Here is a 13,951-nt window from a genome sequence, read left to right on the forward strand (position 1 = left end):
AATTAGTTGTGTTCTCCAAAGCATAAAATTTCTAACCTGTACATCTTGCTAAGTAGTGCCACGAAATGCACTTCCCCTGTGCAGGTAACTGTCTTTCAGGACATAACCCAGCTGGGCAGGATGTTAAAGGTTACTGTAAAATAAAGGTATTGGAGACAAGCAACTAAACAGACAATTTATTATAAAATAGTCTGCAACACAGAGAAGCAAAGAACAGTTCTTCAGAAACAACACACTGAAACAAGAAAGTAGATCTGTTCATACAGAACATAGTTTAACGATGCCTTCATCATGAAGATGGGAATTACTGAACAAAACCAAGTCAATTACTTCAAATAGCCTGTGAATTTACAGGCAAACACAAACAAGAAGGTATTGACAAAATCGTCTGCTCTTTTTAAGTCCTTGTGTGGTATCTGAGAAACAAACACAGAAAACTTCTGAGTGAAGTTGCTTTCAGTCCATTCTACAAAAATAAACTAGAGAGAAAAGTCATCTAAAGACATAGCATTTATTTTCAAACCCAGAAAAAATATGAAATAAACTTCAATCAGTTAGTCCAGGATAGCTTTGAAATCTTGACAAAGAGACGGTTCTGTCACTGTCTTCAGTAGTGCCATAGTATCCTTTGGAATCTTCCTGAATAGCTGCATCTTACCTATGAAAATATCAGAAACAATTCATTACTACTGCAAGTAACTAACAATTCTGTTTTAGGGAAAATGCTAATAAAGTAATGAAATGAATACTAGCTGAATCTAATTAAAATGTTGGAACACGTGGAATATGGGGATTAAAAAAAGCTATAATAAAATACGCTACTATTCTTCCACCCTTATATCAGGCTAATAAATAAAAAGGTTAAAAATTGTATGTTAAAATATTAACAAACTAAGAAAACCAAGGAACAAATTCCTCCTACCATGTCTTTGCAACACTTTTTTTTTTTTTTGATTTAAGAATTTAAAAATTTTTTTTAAAAGTGTAAGCTCATTTATTCAACAACTATATCCACCAAAAAAGGCCTTCTGTCAAAACCATGGTTACTTTGAAAGACCCTATTTTAAACAATGCTAAGGACAGGGAACAGGTCCTTATCTGGTTGCTAATATTTACCTATAGCAGGAAGGTATTCCTAAACTCTTTTTTTTCCCTGCTACTTTCACATATGACATCAAAGTAGCCTATGCTTGGAACTGACATATAAAAAAAGATTTTAAAAAAATAAAATAACGTGGAAAATGCACCTTTTGCTATAACACTGGCAACAGCAATTCTCGCTGCCGTTTCCTTGTAAGAGAAGAAAGGCTAACTGGAAAGCCACCCTTAAGGCAGAAAATTCTGGAGAATAAATGAGGCTCTTAAATCAGGAATGACATTTTTATAAGAGGACATAACAGTTTTGAAACTGAAGGTCATTGAGTCTATAGTCAACAGAATTATAGACAATAAAAAGGACTTTTTAAAGATTAGGAAGAACATGTAAAATCCTAGCAACAGTTTAAGTCCATTACCTAAACAGAGCTGGCAAAATTGTCAATCGTGCAGAAAGGCAGAAGTGCTCAATAAACATTTGTTCTGAAAGGAGACAGATGATGTATTTATATCTTATCATGATAAGGAAAGACTCTTGCTCCTTTCCCCACTGGTAATAATAGGGGGGATGTTAAACAGTAACTATGTTTTAAATACTTAACTCTGAAGAATGACAACGACTCGGACTGACAAGCCCCTGATGTTGATACTTAACAGGTTTTGGAACAGTGGGAAGAACCTCCTCCCCAAAAACCTACCTAAGAGCTTGATATCGATTCCCATGGAGAGTAATGGAAAGGCATGTGTAAGGGCACAAGAAAAAAGATTAAGTTTATATCAATTCCTGTCAACAACATGTTCTTACAGGGGTAATAGGTTTTACATAGCCAATACAAACTCCAAAATGACAACAAAAAGTGTGGTGGTGAAGTCGACACAGGCACTATTACCAGCCTTGGTTATCTCTGTGCTACAGATTGCTGTGCCGCATAGAGGTACTGAGCTACTTTACAGGAACACACCTGAGAACCAGCGACTGCCCTCTCACAGCTACTCTGACATACACACATGCTACCTGATTTCCAGAAGTAAGACAAAACTTAAAATACACTGTTTAAAATTATCTCCGGTATCTCTACATAATGCTTAGCTCTGTAGTAACCTTCTGTACAGCATGATGTCCTGATTACAACAACATTACCCAGGAATAAGTCTGATGCAGGCCAAACAAAACTAACTTATAAGACTGAATACAAAACTATTTATCAATGTCTCTTTAAATGGATTTTAGTGTGTTCCTGCAGGATTGGGAGACTTAATATCTTGCTTAATTTGGAAGAAAATACAAATATAAACACCAGGTACAATGAGGTGATTGAAAAACAGCCTTTATCTATGATCAGAGATCTTGGAGATGAGGAGATAATGATGCACGTTCACACCACAGATATGCATATGTTTTATCACTACAGATCACAAGATGTCTTCGTACAGCTTTACAGTACCAGCACACTGACACCTTCCCTCCTGCTCAGCCCCTAGGTGGGGCATCTGGTGCCTTCTCAGTTCCTTTTCAAAAACAGTGTGAAATGATTTTTAAAACCTCAACCACCTCTTAAAGGAAGGAGAAAGGCAGGTAGGAAGCAAACACACATACAGTCAAAGCACCTCTCAAAATTACAGTCACTGGTAAGTATTCAAATTGCATGACAAGCTGACCCCAAACAGCTACCCTCCTGCCAAATTACCTAGGAGATGTTTTGTGAGCTTTTCATAAAAACAGCAACTACAGAAGTGCTCCACCAAGTATTGTATCAACCCTTGCAGCACAGGTGGAACAGGGCTAGTGGAAGCACAGGTAAGTTTTCAGGGGGCTATAAGCAAACGGAGAACTCTCAGAGATGGCACTCAGCTACTCGGGCCCCAGTGACCTGTTGACCAATCACAGCAAAAGCTTCCACCTCAAAAGTTTCACAGTAAAAACAAGTCACGGCCTGATAATTGTTTAGGCAGCCATTAAGCAAAAATCTCTGAACCCTCCATCTTTCAGCAGTGTACTTGAAGTCTCAGATATTTCCAAAAGAAACTGGGCCTTGTAGATAAGAGAGCGTTGTCTTGACATTATGGATGTGAAGTACAGATTCTGCCTCAGAGAAGGTAAGATTTATGAAAGAATAAGCTGGAAATTACTCTTTTCAAGAGAACCTCACCACTAATTTTCTACTTGCCTTTTCTACTTGACTTTTCCTGCTCCACCCCCACAATACTCAGCAAGTACATTAATAGTTCTCCCCAAGAATTTAGGAAGCAAGGTTAGTCTGTTTCTGCACGGGCAACTCTCAGTCAGAGAAGCCAACTGACAGATGGTCAGCTTTCCCTTCTTGGTTTAGAAACTGTGCGTACAGAGTTAGGCCTGGACCACACACAAGTTTTGGGTCAGTATTGCGGTTAGGCAAGGGGCTGTACGAGTACAGCAGAAGGAACCTAACGATAATCATTATTCAAACTAGGAAAATTCCACCTCTACTTCCTGGCCCATTTTTCCTGGTATCTGTGGTGGTGTGAGATTGTGGACAGCAGACACCACTTTTATGGCAGATGCACACACCCATGGAAGAAGAGATTCTGCTGAACAATAAAGCTGCCTGGGGCTGCACCTCCACACCCTCAACATATTGTCAGATTCAACAGTAAAGCATGCGCAGAGAAGGATGGGGGAGCTTTGGCTTGGACTGTGGTCTGCCAGTCAAAGATACAAAGAGCAAAACCTTCAGCATTAGAGATGAAAACTCGGATGCACTCTATATGGATCTTAGAAAAGTGACACAGCTCCCAGAGAAGCTGTTACTAGTGGGTGTGACTACTGCATTCTCCGTTCAGTTCTTCAGTTTCTGTCCTCTCCAAGTGAAGCAAGCAGCCCTCTCTTCCCTTCCCGGAGGCAGGCCTGCTTCCCCTGGCACTTCCAGAAGGGTGGAACAGAACTGGCTTCTCAGCAGGAGTGATCAGACATGGTGCCTCTGTTTTTGGTGTCGGTGAGTAACTCTGAGAGAAGGAGCTTCTCTGGGAGAGGCTGCTGGAGTTCTGCTCCATACAGAAAGTCCATAGCCACGAGGAACGTGCCTGGTGCAATCCCAACCATCAGTTTGTTTCCTGTAAATGCTTAAGTGTCGTCTTTGATACACTCACACTCCACCACCGAAAATCAGACTGTGTGCACTCAGGGCCTCAGCACAGGTATCAAGGGAAGCTAGCGATACTTTTCAAATCAAATAGGGGTTATTCTGGAACCAGACTGAAGAATTTCTCTGTATTGTATAATAAAACCACCCAAGTAATGACTCATTCAGAGTGCAAATTACAGAGTCAGTGTCAAGAGTCTGGCCTTCACTTCAGCTAAATTCAACAACACTACTGACCACTTCAGAAAAACCTACTGCTGTTTACTTTTAATATCTTCAAACTGAAAATTTTGTTATTTCTGTAGCTGGCCTGGGGACACACCACACAACTGGTCAAAGAGAGAGCTCCCCAGAGGCCACGTACACAGACAGCTTCTTTCACCAAGTAGAAGAGTCAGAGATTTGCCAACACCACTCAACTCTATTACAATAGAGTACATGCAGAGCAGCAAGTGCTTCTGTTTCAAAGTGACCCTGGTGACACTTTTTTTTGGTAAAAGTTTACATTGCAGGTGGAACTTCTTTAGTTGCCAGTTAATCTACGTTTTTAAAAATAGAAAACTGAGCTTTCATATTTCATTTAGTTAAACCTGCTGAGAATGCTTACATGATTAACCCAATCTTATTAAGCTTTCTGGACTGTATGAACTTATTGAGTGCCAAGTATCAACAACTGTCCCACAAGAATAAGGCTCTAGAACATGCAGTGCTGAAAAATGTACCATTTTAATTTGTCTACTTATACTTAGTAAATTTGATTAAAATCAGAAAGCTCACTAATGTACATTTTAGAACAACATTTTATGATAAGAAAACTTAAAAAAACAACTAGATTCCAAGTTTTATTACAATTAACCATATCTCAAACTGTAAAAATAACCGAATACTTACAGATTTTTAGGGGCTTAAGCAGGCATTTGTAAACAACTTTGTGGTTTGCCAGTTTGACAGTGAAGGCATGGTAGCAGAGCCATTCTGCTGCCTCAGAAGGGAACACGCCAGATGCACCTTTGTTACCTAAAGCAACCCCTAGAGACAGAATAGGAAAATAACGTCACTGAAAATGATGAGCATTAAGAAGTATGTCTGACCTCTCCTCTCCTTCTGTAAAATCACTCCAAGATTTTTTACTAAAAACCTATGTAGTCAATGAAGTCTGCAATGTCAACAGAGAACTAAAAACTAAAACCTGAAACATTTTAGTATCTTCAGAAAATTGAGTTTAAGCAAAAAAATGCACTGTGATTCCTATCATGCACTCCGTATTTTTCATTCTTGATCTTTATCTCAAAATTACATGATCTGTCTGCACAGTCAAGGCGTTTTATTTGTCTAAAAAGAAAAAAAAAAACAACAAGCCCAAACACACTATTTCATTGCCGTTAACATACTATACCTGCATTTTTTGCTTTCAGGATAGCGTAGCAGCATGACGCAGTCTCAGAGATGATCCTTAGGAAGAAATAAGGATTGTTTCTAACTTGCTGGTTGAAAGGAAGTTGAAGAACACAGGCGTGGAACCTGTTCACAAAAACAGCTTATTTAATCACAAGTCATTTGCAATTTCAAGTGAAACTATGATTACACACCTTAGGCACTATACAACATTTAAATCCACCCAACAGTCTTTAGCCATATCAACACTGTTAGCATACGACACCTCTCCTATATACACACACCCCTGGAGTGTCAGACACATATAATGTTTGTTTGTAAATTTTGTGCTGCAAGAAGATCTTGAAGCCACCTGCCTCAGTAATAGAATTCTCTTCTGAGGACAATGGCTGTCTTATGTGCAGGGAAAGTTAAACTACACATCCTCACCAATTCCATATTACAGACCATGCAGCCAGAGAACACCCACATGGGAGAGTGTGAGAGGAAGAAAACACAAGCAACAAATTTTGTTGTTCGGGAAAACAGACCTCCAAATGACGTAGTGTTCCACAGACCAGGATGCTCACTCTTTTGTCTGTTTGGAAGCCAATTCTATTGAAATTACTTGTATTGTATGCTCTCTTACACCTCTGTTTGGACATATTTTAAAACTGCTGGCTTTTTTTTTTTTCTTTTTTTTTCTTCAGACTGGCATTATAATCCTGCTTACGCTGAATATAGTCAACAATTACAATGCTGATTTTAAATTACTCAACAATGTATATGCTGTTTATTAAATTAACCCAGCATAAGCATAATCACTTCAAGAAATTGTGAAATTTTAAAATATTTAAAGGATAAACACAATTATCACACTGCATCACAGAGCTCTGGCTAAATTAACCTGACATGCTGTTACCATGGTGGACAGTTTTTAAGGCACTCTAACATGAAGACCTTTGTTAGAGTCTTACTATAAAAGAGAACAGAACTAACTAAGTAATCATGGCCAACATCAGAGAAAATCCACAAGTCACTGACAACACAAAGTTTAACAGTTTGGCACATGAGTGCTGTACTAGACAAGTCCAATTACACTTCTTGGACACATGGATGACACAGGGTGAACGTGGACCAAGCTGAATTTAAGAACGAAACTCATATGTCACTGCCTAACAAGTATAAGCCTAGCAAAAGAGCAACACGTGATTTCTGTAAAGAGGAAAGCATCTCTTATACCTTTTTTGCATTAAAACAACAAACGAACAATTACTTGGTGCTGCCAATCATTCAAAGTTTTCAATGAACAGAGATTAGTATTTTCTCCCAACTTGCTTATCAGTTTTGATTTCTTTCCCTTTATCCTTTGTTTAAAACATTCACTTCCTCTGCTGGTCAAGAACAGCTCACAAAAACCAGTAAGATATTGCCAGCTAAGGAGCAATTAAATCATTAACAGCAGCTAAGAAACTGCAATTAACTTGGTAGGATGAAACCTCACTTAAGGCAAAGCTACACAGGTCAAAGTTCTAGATGATTTTAATAGATACAAAGTTCTAAATATAAACTGGTTAATGAGTGATAAGGCTTCTTGTCATCCTCCTGCAGCAAAACCGGCTGCTTTTCTTGAGGTCAGCTGTCAATATCCAGAGAAAATTAAAATCCATTTATTGAAGCGTCACTTAAACACACACATCAGTATAATCCTGTATCCTGAATCTAATATTACTTAAGAACAGTGTTGAAACAAGAATAACATGACTTATTACTGACGTTTACCACTGCACATTTTTATGGTACACTTTTTCCTATTCCATAGCTCCTCCATGCGTCAAGAAAGACTAATGAAATATTCAGAGTTACTGCAGAAGACAGTGACCTACCTGTAAGCCTGAAGTAAAAATATCTTGTAGATGTTAATAAAAACTGTTCTAAGGCTGTTGATCTAGAACAGAACAGAAATAGAGCTATGGGAATATTTTAGTGTCACAATATGATTTGTCCAAGTTCAACAGCATATGATTTAGAGATCTAGAGAAAAAAAAATTGATACTAAACTTCAAATATTTCTGTTATGTACCTAAGTAACAATATTGTGAAGGCTCAGTTCTGGAAGGTGCTGAGACCCCACATTTTAGTTGATGTTGACATTTCCAAGTTATGTGTATTACCTCTCAAAATCAACTCTTATGTTAAAACTCAAAGCAGTTTTAGTGCTCTTTATCACTAATCACAATATTTCCAAACATCCATTTCCACATTCCCACCTGTAAATCAAGAAATAAACAATGGCATTTCAGTTTGAGGACTGTAATCAATTTGTATTTCATGTTTTTCCCAGCTGTTCTACTTGAATTGAAGGAAAGACTTGATCTGATAGAAGTACAGGTATAACTAGAAAAAAAAAAAGAAAAAAAAAAAAGTAGTTAAACAAACTCCATGGGCTAACAGACTAAATTAAATTCTGTAAAGTAAGCCCCATTTAACTTCTCATGTTACAGAGATTGCCTGCTTATCAATGAGCCACTAGCTAAAAGATGACTATAATTAAATTCAATTTAGAAACAGACTGGACATTGTGGAATTAAGGCTATTAGCTAAGGAATGACTTCAATACCTCAGGGCTGAATAATTCACCCTGCTAAAAAAAACAAACCAATAATCTTAAACACAAACTGGATTTATTTCTAAAACACATTGTCTAGCCATATCATTATTAATGACTCCAGTGACAACCAGGTTACACTCTATGATCCATGCAACGCAGGAGCTTAGGCTGGAAGCCACCTCGGTTCACCCTGCAGTTCTAGTTACTTAAGTCAAGCTTATCAAAAGCAAGGTGGCCCTTGTAGCAAACACCCTCAGGATTCTGATTAGTGTCTCCCAGACCAGCAGCACCAATGCCCTCGTCAACATAAACTGTTTCTTTTAGAAACACAGTGAATAAATCTCTTTGGCTGCTGGTCTTAGTCCTCTGTTGTTACAGAAAATCACGTCATATAAATTCCTTTCCTAAACTGACCAAGTTTTTCTGTTTTGGAAGACTACTGAAGAATGTCACTGCTCTGGTGATGGGAAACCTCCTCATAATTCCCCACTGTTTATACTAAATACGGTTAATATCACTGCAATATTATCCTTCAGTTTAAACAGTTCTTTGTTGTTGATCTTTAGCAAACGTCTAATGCTATCCCTAGGAGTCCATGTAAAGGGTCTACAGAGCTTTTCAGCAGGATACATTGTCCTATCCTGAGCTGTATGCCACTTCAGACTGCTTTGTGTATATAGCCAAGGCTGCTAGTTTAAAGAGAGGTTACTTCTCCCCTACACTAACATCTGAAGTGTACCAGAGGGAACACCTCTGATGTTGAAAGGATTACTAGTCCCTCTAGCCCATACAAAATTAATACCAATCTGTAGTTCATGTAATACTTACTGCTTCTTCTAGGAAGGTACAAAAATAACAATTTCAGAACAATAAATGTAGTTATATGACATCAGGTACAATACAGTGCATAATGGTGAAAGAAGCTGAACTGCAGTGATTGAATTAACTTCTCAGAACCATGTAGCCACCATATGGTATATGACTTCTGGTCACTTGCGACCTGTGCCACATTTGACTGTGTCAATGGTACATACATTCCACCAGGATGGAATGAAGAAAACAGCAGGCTGCACAGCAGAATAAAATGTTGAAATTACAGTGTAAGAAACAGAATTGTAAAATCTATTTTGCAGTTAATTCAACTACACCATTCACAAGACACCCTTGTGCTTCTCACACTGTGTACAATATACTGTAAAGCTGACACTGGAGTACACAACTCTATTTACCTGGAGTAATCGCAGTAAACCTCAAGTGTCTGTATATCTAATAATAAACCACACCACGGGATCAAACGACAATCTGGCAGTTGTTTAAATTTGGAACATCCTGGGATATCATCAACAGGAAAATTCACGACTGTCTTATTGGGGTTTATTAAAAAGCCATACTCAGGAATACCTGTTGCTAGAGTCCTAAAACAGATATAAACAGTTAGCCTAACTCCCCCCACAAAAGCAAACAAAAAACCCCGCCATGCTGCAAGACACATACAATCTTGCATAAAAGGACAGAAACCAAAGAATAAAGGGAACCACGGCCAACTCTTTAGGTTAAGAAACACAGCTAGAAATAGACAGAACTGAAGATATTAGAGGTAGATAAATACATAAAATAAATTAATAAGCTTAAGAATAGGAGCATAATGGAGAAAAACTTTTACAAATTAATTCAAATTAAGAACTTAAGCCATGAAACAATTGAGACAAGCTGCATAAACCACATTCACAGAAACCACTGAGATGAAAATTACTGGAAAAAGACAGATGAAATGTTACTGTTTTTGAAAGTTAACAAAAACAAGGAGAATCCATATAACAGAAACCTCATTTATCTGATGAAAAGTTTTGAACTTTCTCCACGGAGTTTTCCCTAAGGATGTTTTCATGGCCAGAATGCCTGCTGATTACCTACTACACATTAGATCAGCAGTGTCATCTCACAGACAAGCAGCAGTTTGTCTTACTTGCCGATGTATTCATATGCAGGCTTCATCCTTTTAAAGAGGAAGAGGTAGGCTCTTCTTGTTGGGAAGTAATAGTCATAATGCCGTTTCCTCAAAATTAATTTATTGAGCCCCCCAGTTCTAATACATCAGAAAAAACTGTTACTACTCTATTCGTGGCAGAGAGTTCAAAGGATCTGTAAAGCAGTTCTGAAAACTTGCACAGAAGAGGCTACTTGTCTACAGAAAATCAACACAGCTGGTGCAGAAATTGATATAGAACAAAGATGCTGATAACTTCAAAGGGCAAGTAGGGTTATATCTGCAATGCTACTGCAAGTGACATTATGCTGAAAAGATGTTATAGAGATTGATAGCTTGAGACATCCCAAGCCTCTTAGTTGGACTTACAATTTCCAGAACTGTAAATCCGCACATCCCTAGAAATTTCTTTCGTTCTGATATGGAAATGAGGACAAATAAAGACTTCAAAGTACACTATTGACTATTTAGTACAATTTATACTTCAAACTGTGCTTAACTTATTTCCCCATCACCTTTCAGACTCCCAACAGAGCTGCATCTTTCTGACTATTGAAAAGCATGATGCAACTGACTGCACTGCAAATGCTTTTCTTCAAGATGTCTCCTTCAGATCCTTAAAACTGTCTTTAGCATCAGCAGAAATCTTCTTGGATACTGACTGTACATTCATATCCACGGTAAACAGGAACCTCTTTTGGGGCCCAATTTTAAAAAAAAAACATAGTCCTAAAACACTCTAAAGAATTACTGTTTGAAAACTTCTGTGTGAGCTGCATGCTGCTATGCTATCAGTATCTTCAAATACTCACCCCAGAATATTAATGACCAGAAAATTCTTAGCAATATCGGATCAGAGAAAAGCTGCATTCTTTCCCCAGAAATAGAAGGTAGCAGCATGCCTGCCTGATAAAAACATTTTATGAATGTAACTAAGACATCTTAAAAATTTGGGGGCAAATGGTCTTAAAAGACAACTGTCAGTTGCTTTGGTTAGTCTGCACTACTAATTGCTGCTAGAAGCTCCATCAAGGTCAGTAGCTAGGTCCCTAATTTAAACCTCAGCAGGAATCCCCCACCATCTGAGCTGCAACAGATTGTTAGTTGGCCATCAAGAATGCAGCTATTAGGGTTCTTCCCAGGCACAGGCTACCAGTAAGGACTCCAAAACAGCCCTTGATTATTAACCTATAAAACAAACACACCTATATGTACAAGCACGTATAAAGATGAAAAAGAATGACATAAAAGGTGTTAATACTTATTACTTTGAAGACTACGTCTTTAAAAGCATACCTTAGAAAAGTTCTTGCCTGCATTAAATGTGGCGTAACCAGCAAAAAGTCATCAATGAGACGTATTAGGACTCTGTAATCAAGAAGAAACTGATGTTAGATTTTTTGATATGTAATCCTTCCAAATTTTTGTCATACTCTTCAGAGCAACAACATGCCCATTTTAATTCACAAGTAGGTAGAGGCCAATATGATCTCCAAATTGAGTCTCATGAAGAAATTCTGAGTTCTGCTTCTTTCCTAAAAATAAATGAAAAAAATAAAAGTAAGAAAGCAAAGGGGCTGGCTACATGAAACATGACAGGAATTTACAGCACACGAGCTACTCCACAGTAGTTTCTTGGATGCAGGGTTTTATACTTTTCCAAGGGAGAATCTGCAGTATCTTAATATGCAACACAAGGAAAGGAGGTGTAATACAAGGTACACATGCAGGTATCAGATTCTTGATGTGCTGTAATTCTTTATCTTTTTTTACCATGTAATAACTTGTTTGTGGAGCTGTAATTTGAATGCAGAACAGACTATAGTCTACCACTGTAAAGGCTGAAATTTTCTTTTTCAAGAGAATTCAGGCCCCAAGCATGCCCATATTTTTCTGATAAATCCTGCCTAGTACGTCACAGAGAGGGAGCTCTGGAGATAATCTTGTCCAGTCTCCTTTTCCAAGCAGGAGTACTGCCATCACTATGATCAGATCAGCTGCACCTTTGCCTAGCCAAGTTGATAGCCAGGTTATTTTTTTGACTTAAAGGCCAAATGAAACTGTTACAATCATTCAACAGACACCTACGTAACGTCCTAAAATCATAAAAAAGTGCATTCTTCTGAATCAGTTTCATAATTCCAGTGTGTATAAATAAAATCATTTGAAAGCAAAAGACAGCTGTTTATACTCATCACAGCATCCTAATACCTATGAAAAGAACTCTAGTACCTGTGTAGGGAAATGTTTAAAATCCTGAGACTTTCCATTACATCGTGAGCCTCTCAAGAAGAGACACCAGACAGATGCACTTATCTGGAGTATTCGTACACAGTTATTAGTTTCTTTTATCTTTCTTCAGACAGAATTCACAGCAATGGAGGGAGATGTGTGAACACTAACAAGCTTCAGGGGGTTCACTGATGTCTAGCTCTTGCCTAAAGACCCTAATCTGGAATTCAGCTGAGGATCAGTTCATATGGAGGTAAAAGGGACCCTAAAGTTTTTATGGCTAATAAAGAGGTAGAGATTTTACCAGGCTAGGTTTCTGTCAAGCTCCTAAGAAGCCAGCATGAGCAGGGCACAAATACTTAGAAGATGTACCAAGAGCCACACAGGGCTTCAAACAAGAACCAACATGTCTTGTAAAAAATCTGCAATAAAGCTGTGACCTTGATAAAACATTAAGATTTACAGACGGTGGATTGGAAAGCCCTCAGACAGAAGCCTGGAGGATCAGAAAGCCTGTTAACGAACATCCCACCTTGTTTGAGGATAAAAGACCACAAATTTTGCGGGAATGAAAGTGGGAAATAAACTTCTTACATGTACAAGAAGAGCTTGTCAGACTCTTTACAGCATCCCTAAATACTGTGCTCTTTGTAAGAACACATCTGGGACAGCTTCTTTTCAGCCCTTTTCTTCTCAATCTTATGACAAACAGGGAAATTCCCCCACAAAACAACCACAGTGACACTGAAGCTGTAGAGATCTTTGTGTGAACCATGCTTCCTAATGGAGAGTTGGAAATCCTTGAAATTCAAAATCAAACTTCAGAGAAAATGTCACACATATACTATATATACATATACTATATACTATGCATTACTGTAACAGAGCACAGAACAAAGCATCCCTACCCATCCTGCTGTACTCCACAGAGCAATTTGTTTTCCATGTCTCCATAGCATAAGCTGCAAAGTAAGGTTGACAAAATGGAGCCCTGTGGAATTCCACAGCACTGTAAGTAGTACCTAGTAAAGAATAAAATAAAAATAAAAAATAAAAACATGCAACAAGAAGATTCCAATAGCCATTAAACATTTACTTACTTTTTTCAAGTGTAACATATATGTTTCAACGAGAAATATGCTACGTGCTTGCTTAAATTTAGCTTTAAATTTGTTTATCCTTTCCTCTAGGAATCTACATATGGCTCCATAAGTTTTAACTTAAACAGTGAAAAAAAACACTAATACACATATTCCTTTCTTATTAACAAACTCCAGGAGACAACTGTCATTAAATGAAAGAAATTTTATAACTGATCTCAAACCACAATGCCTCCTTCCTCCTTCAGCTGCCAAGCCACCCTTCATTTAATCTTTGTAATTCCTTATGTTACATCTTAATATAGCTTCAAAACAAGTGTTCTTGTACAAGAAACAAAGTGTACTGGACACATATTTCAAACTGTAATTTATTTATTTTTAATTATTATGCAAACAGCTCCTAGCAGGTGCCCACTAAAAATCCACAGGTTGA

The 13,951-nt window shown here is 37.8% G+C and overlaps 1 protein-coding gene across 1 annotated transcript in view; it reads right to left on the reverse strand.

Moving 5' to 3' along the window:
* Positions 1-554: 554 nt before the first annotated feature.
* The window catches only part of TERT (telomerase reverse transcriptase), a 34,268-nt gene continuing 20,871 nt past the window's right edge, over positions 555-13,951 (reverse strand). The window contains exons 9-16 of the mRNA XM_068396043.1: positions 13,327-13,440; positions 11,483-11,554; positions 9,429-9,614; positions 7,859-7,985; positions 7,475-7,536; positions 5,611-5,735; positions 5,106-5,243; positions 555-658 (exon numbers count right to left, since the gene is read on the reverse strand). Of these exons, the coding sequence (XP_068252144.1) occupies positions 555-658; positions 5,106-5,243; positions 5,611-5,735; positions 7,475-7,536; positions 7,859-7,985; positions 9,429-9,614; positions 11,483-11,554; positions 13,327-13,440 (928 nt within the window). The remainder of the gene's footprint in view (positions 659-5,105; positions 5,244-5,610; positions 5,736-7,474; positions 7,537-7,858; positions 7,986-9,428; positions 9,615-11,482; positions 11,555-13,326; positions 13,441-13,951) is intronic.

The sequence above is a fragment of the Nyctibius grandis genome, chromosome 3, assembly GCF_013368605.1.
Source record: "Nyctibius grandis isolate bNycGra1 chromosome 3, bNycGra1.pri, whole genome shotgun sequence".
In the NCBI taxonomy this organism is placed as follows: Eukaryota; Metazoa; Chordata; class Aves; order Nyctibiiformes; family Nyctibiidae; genus Nyctibius; species Nyctibius grandis.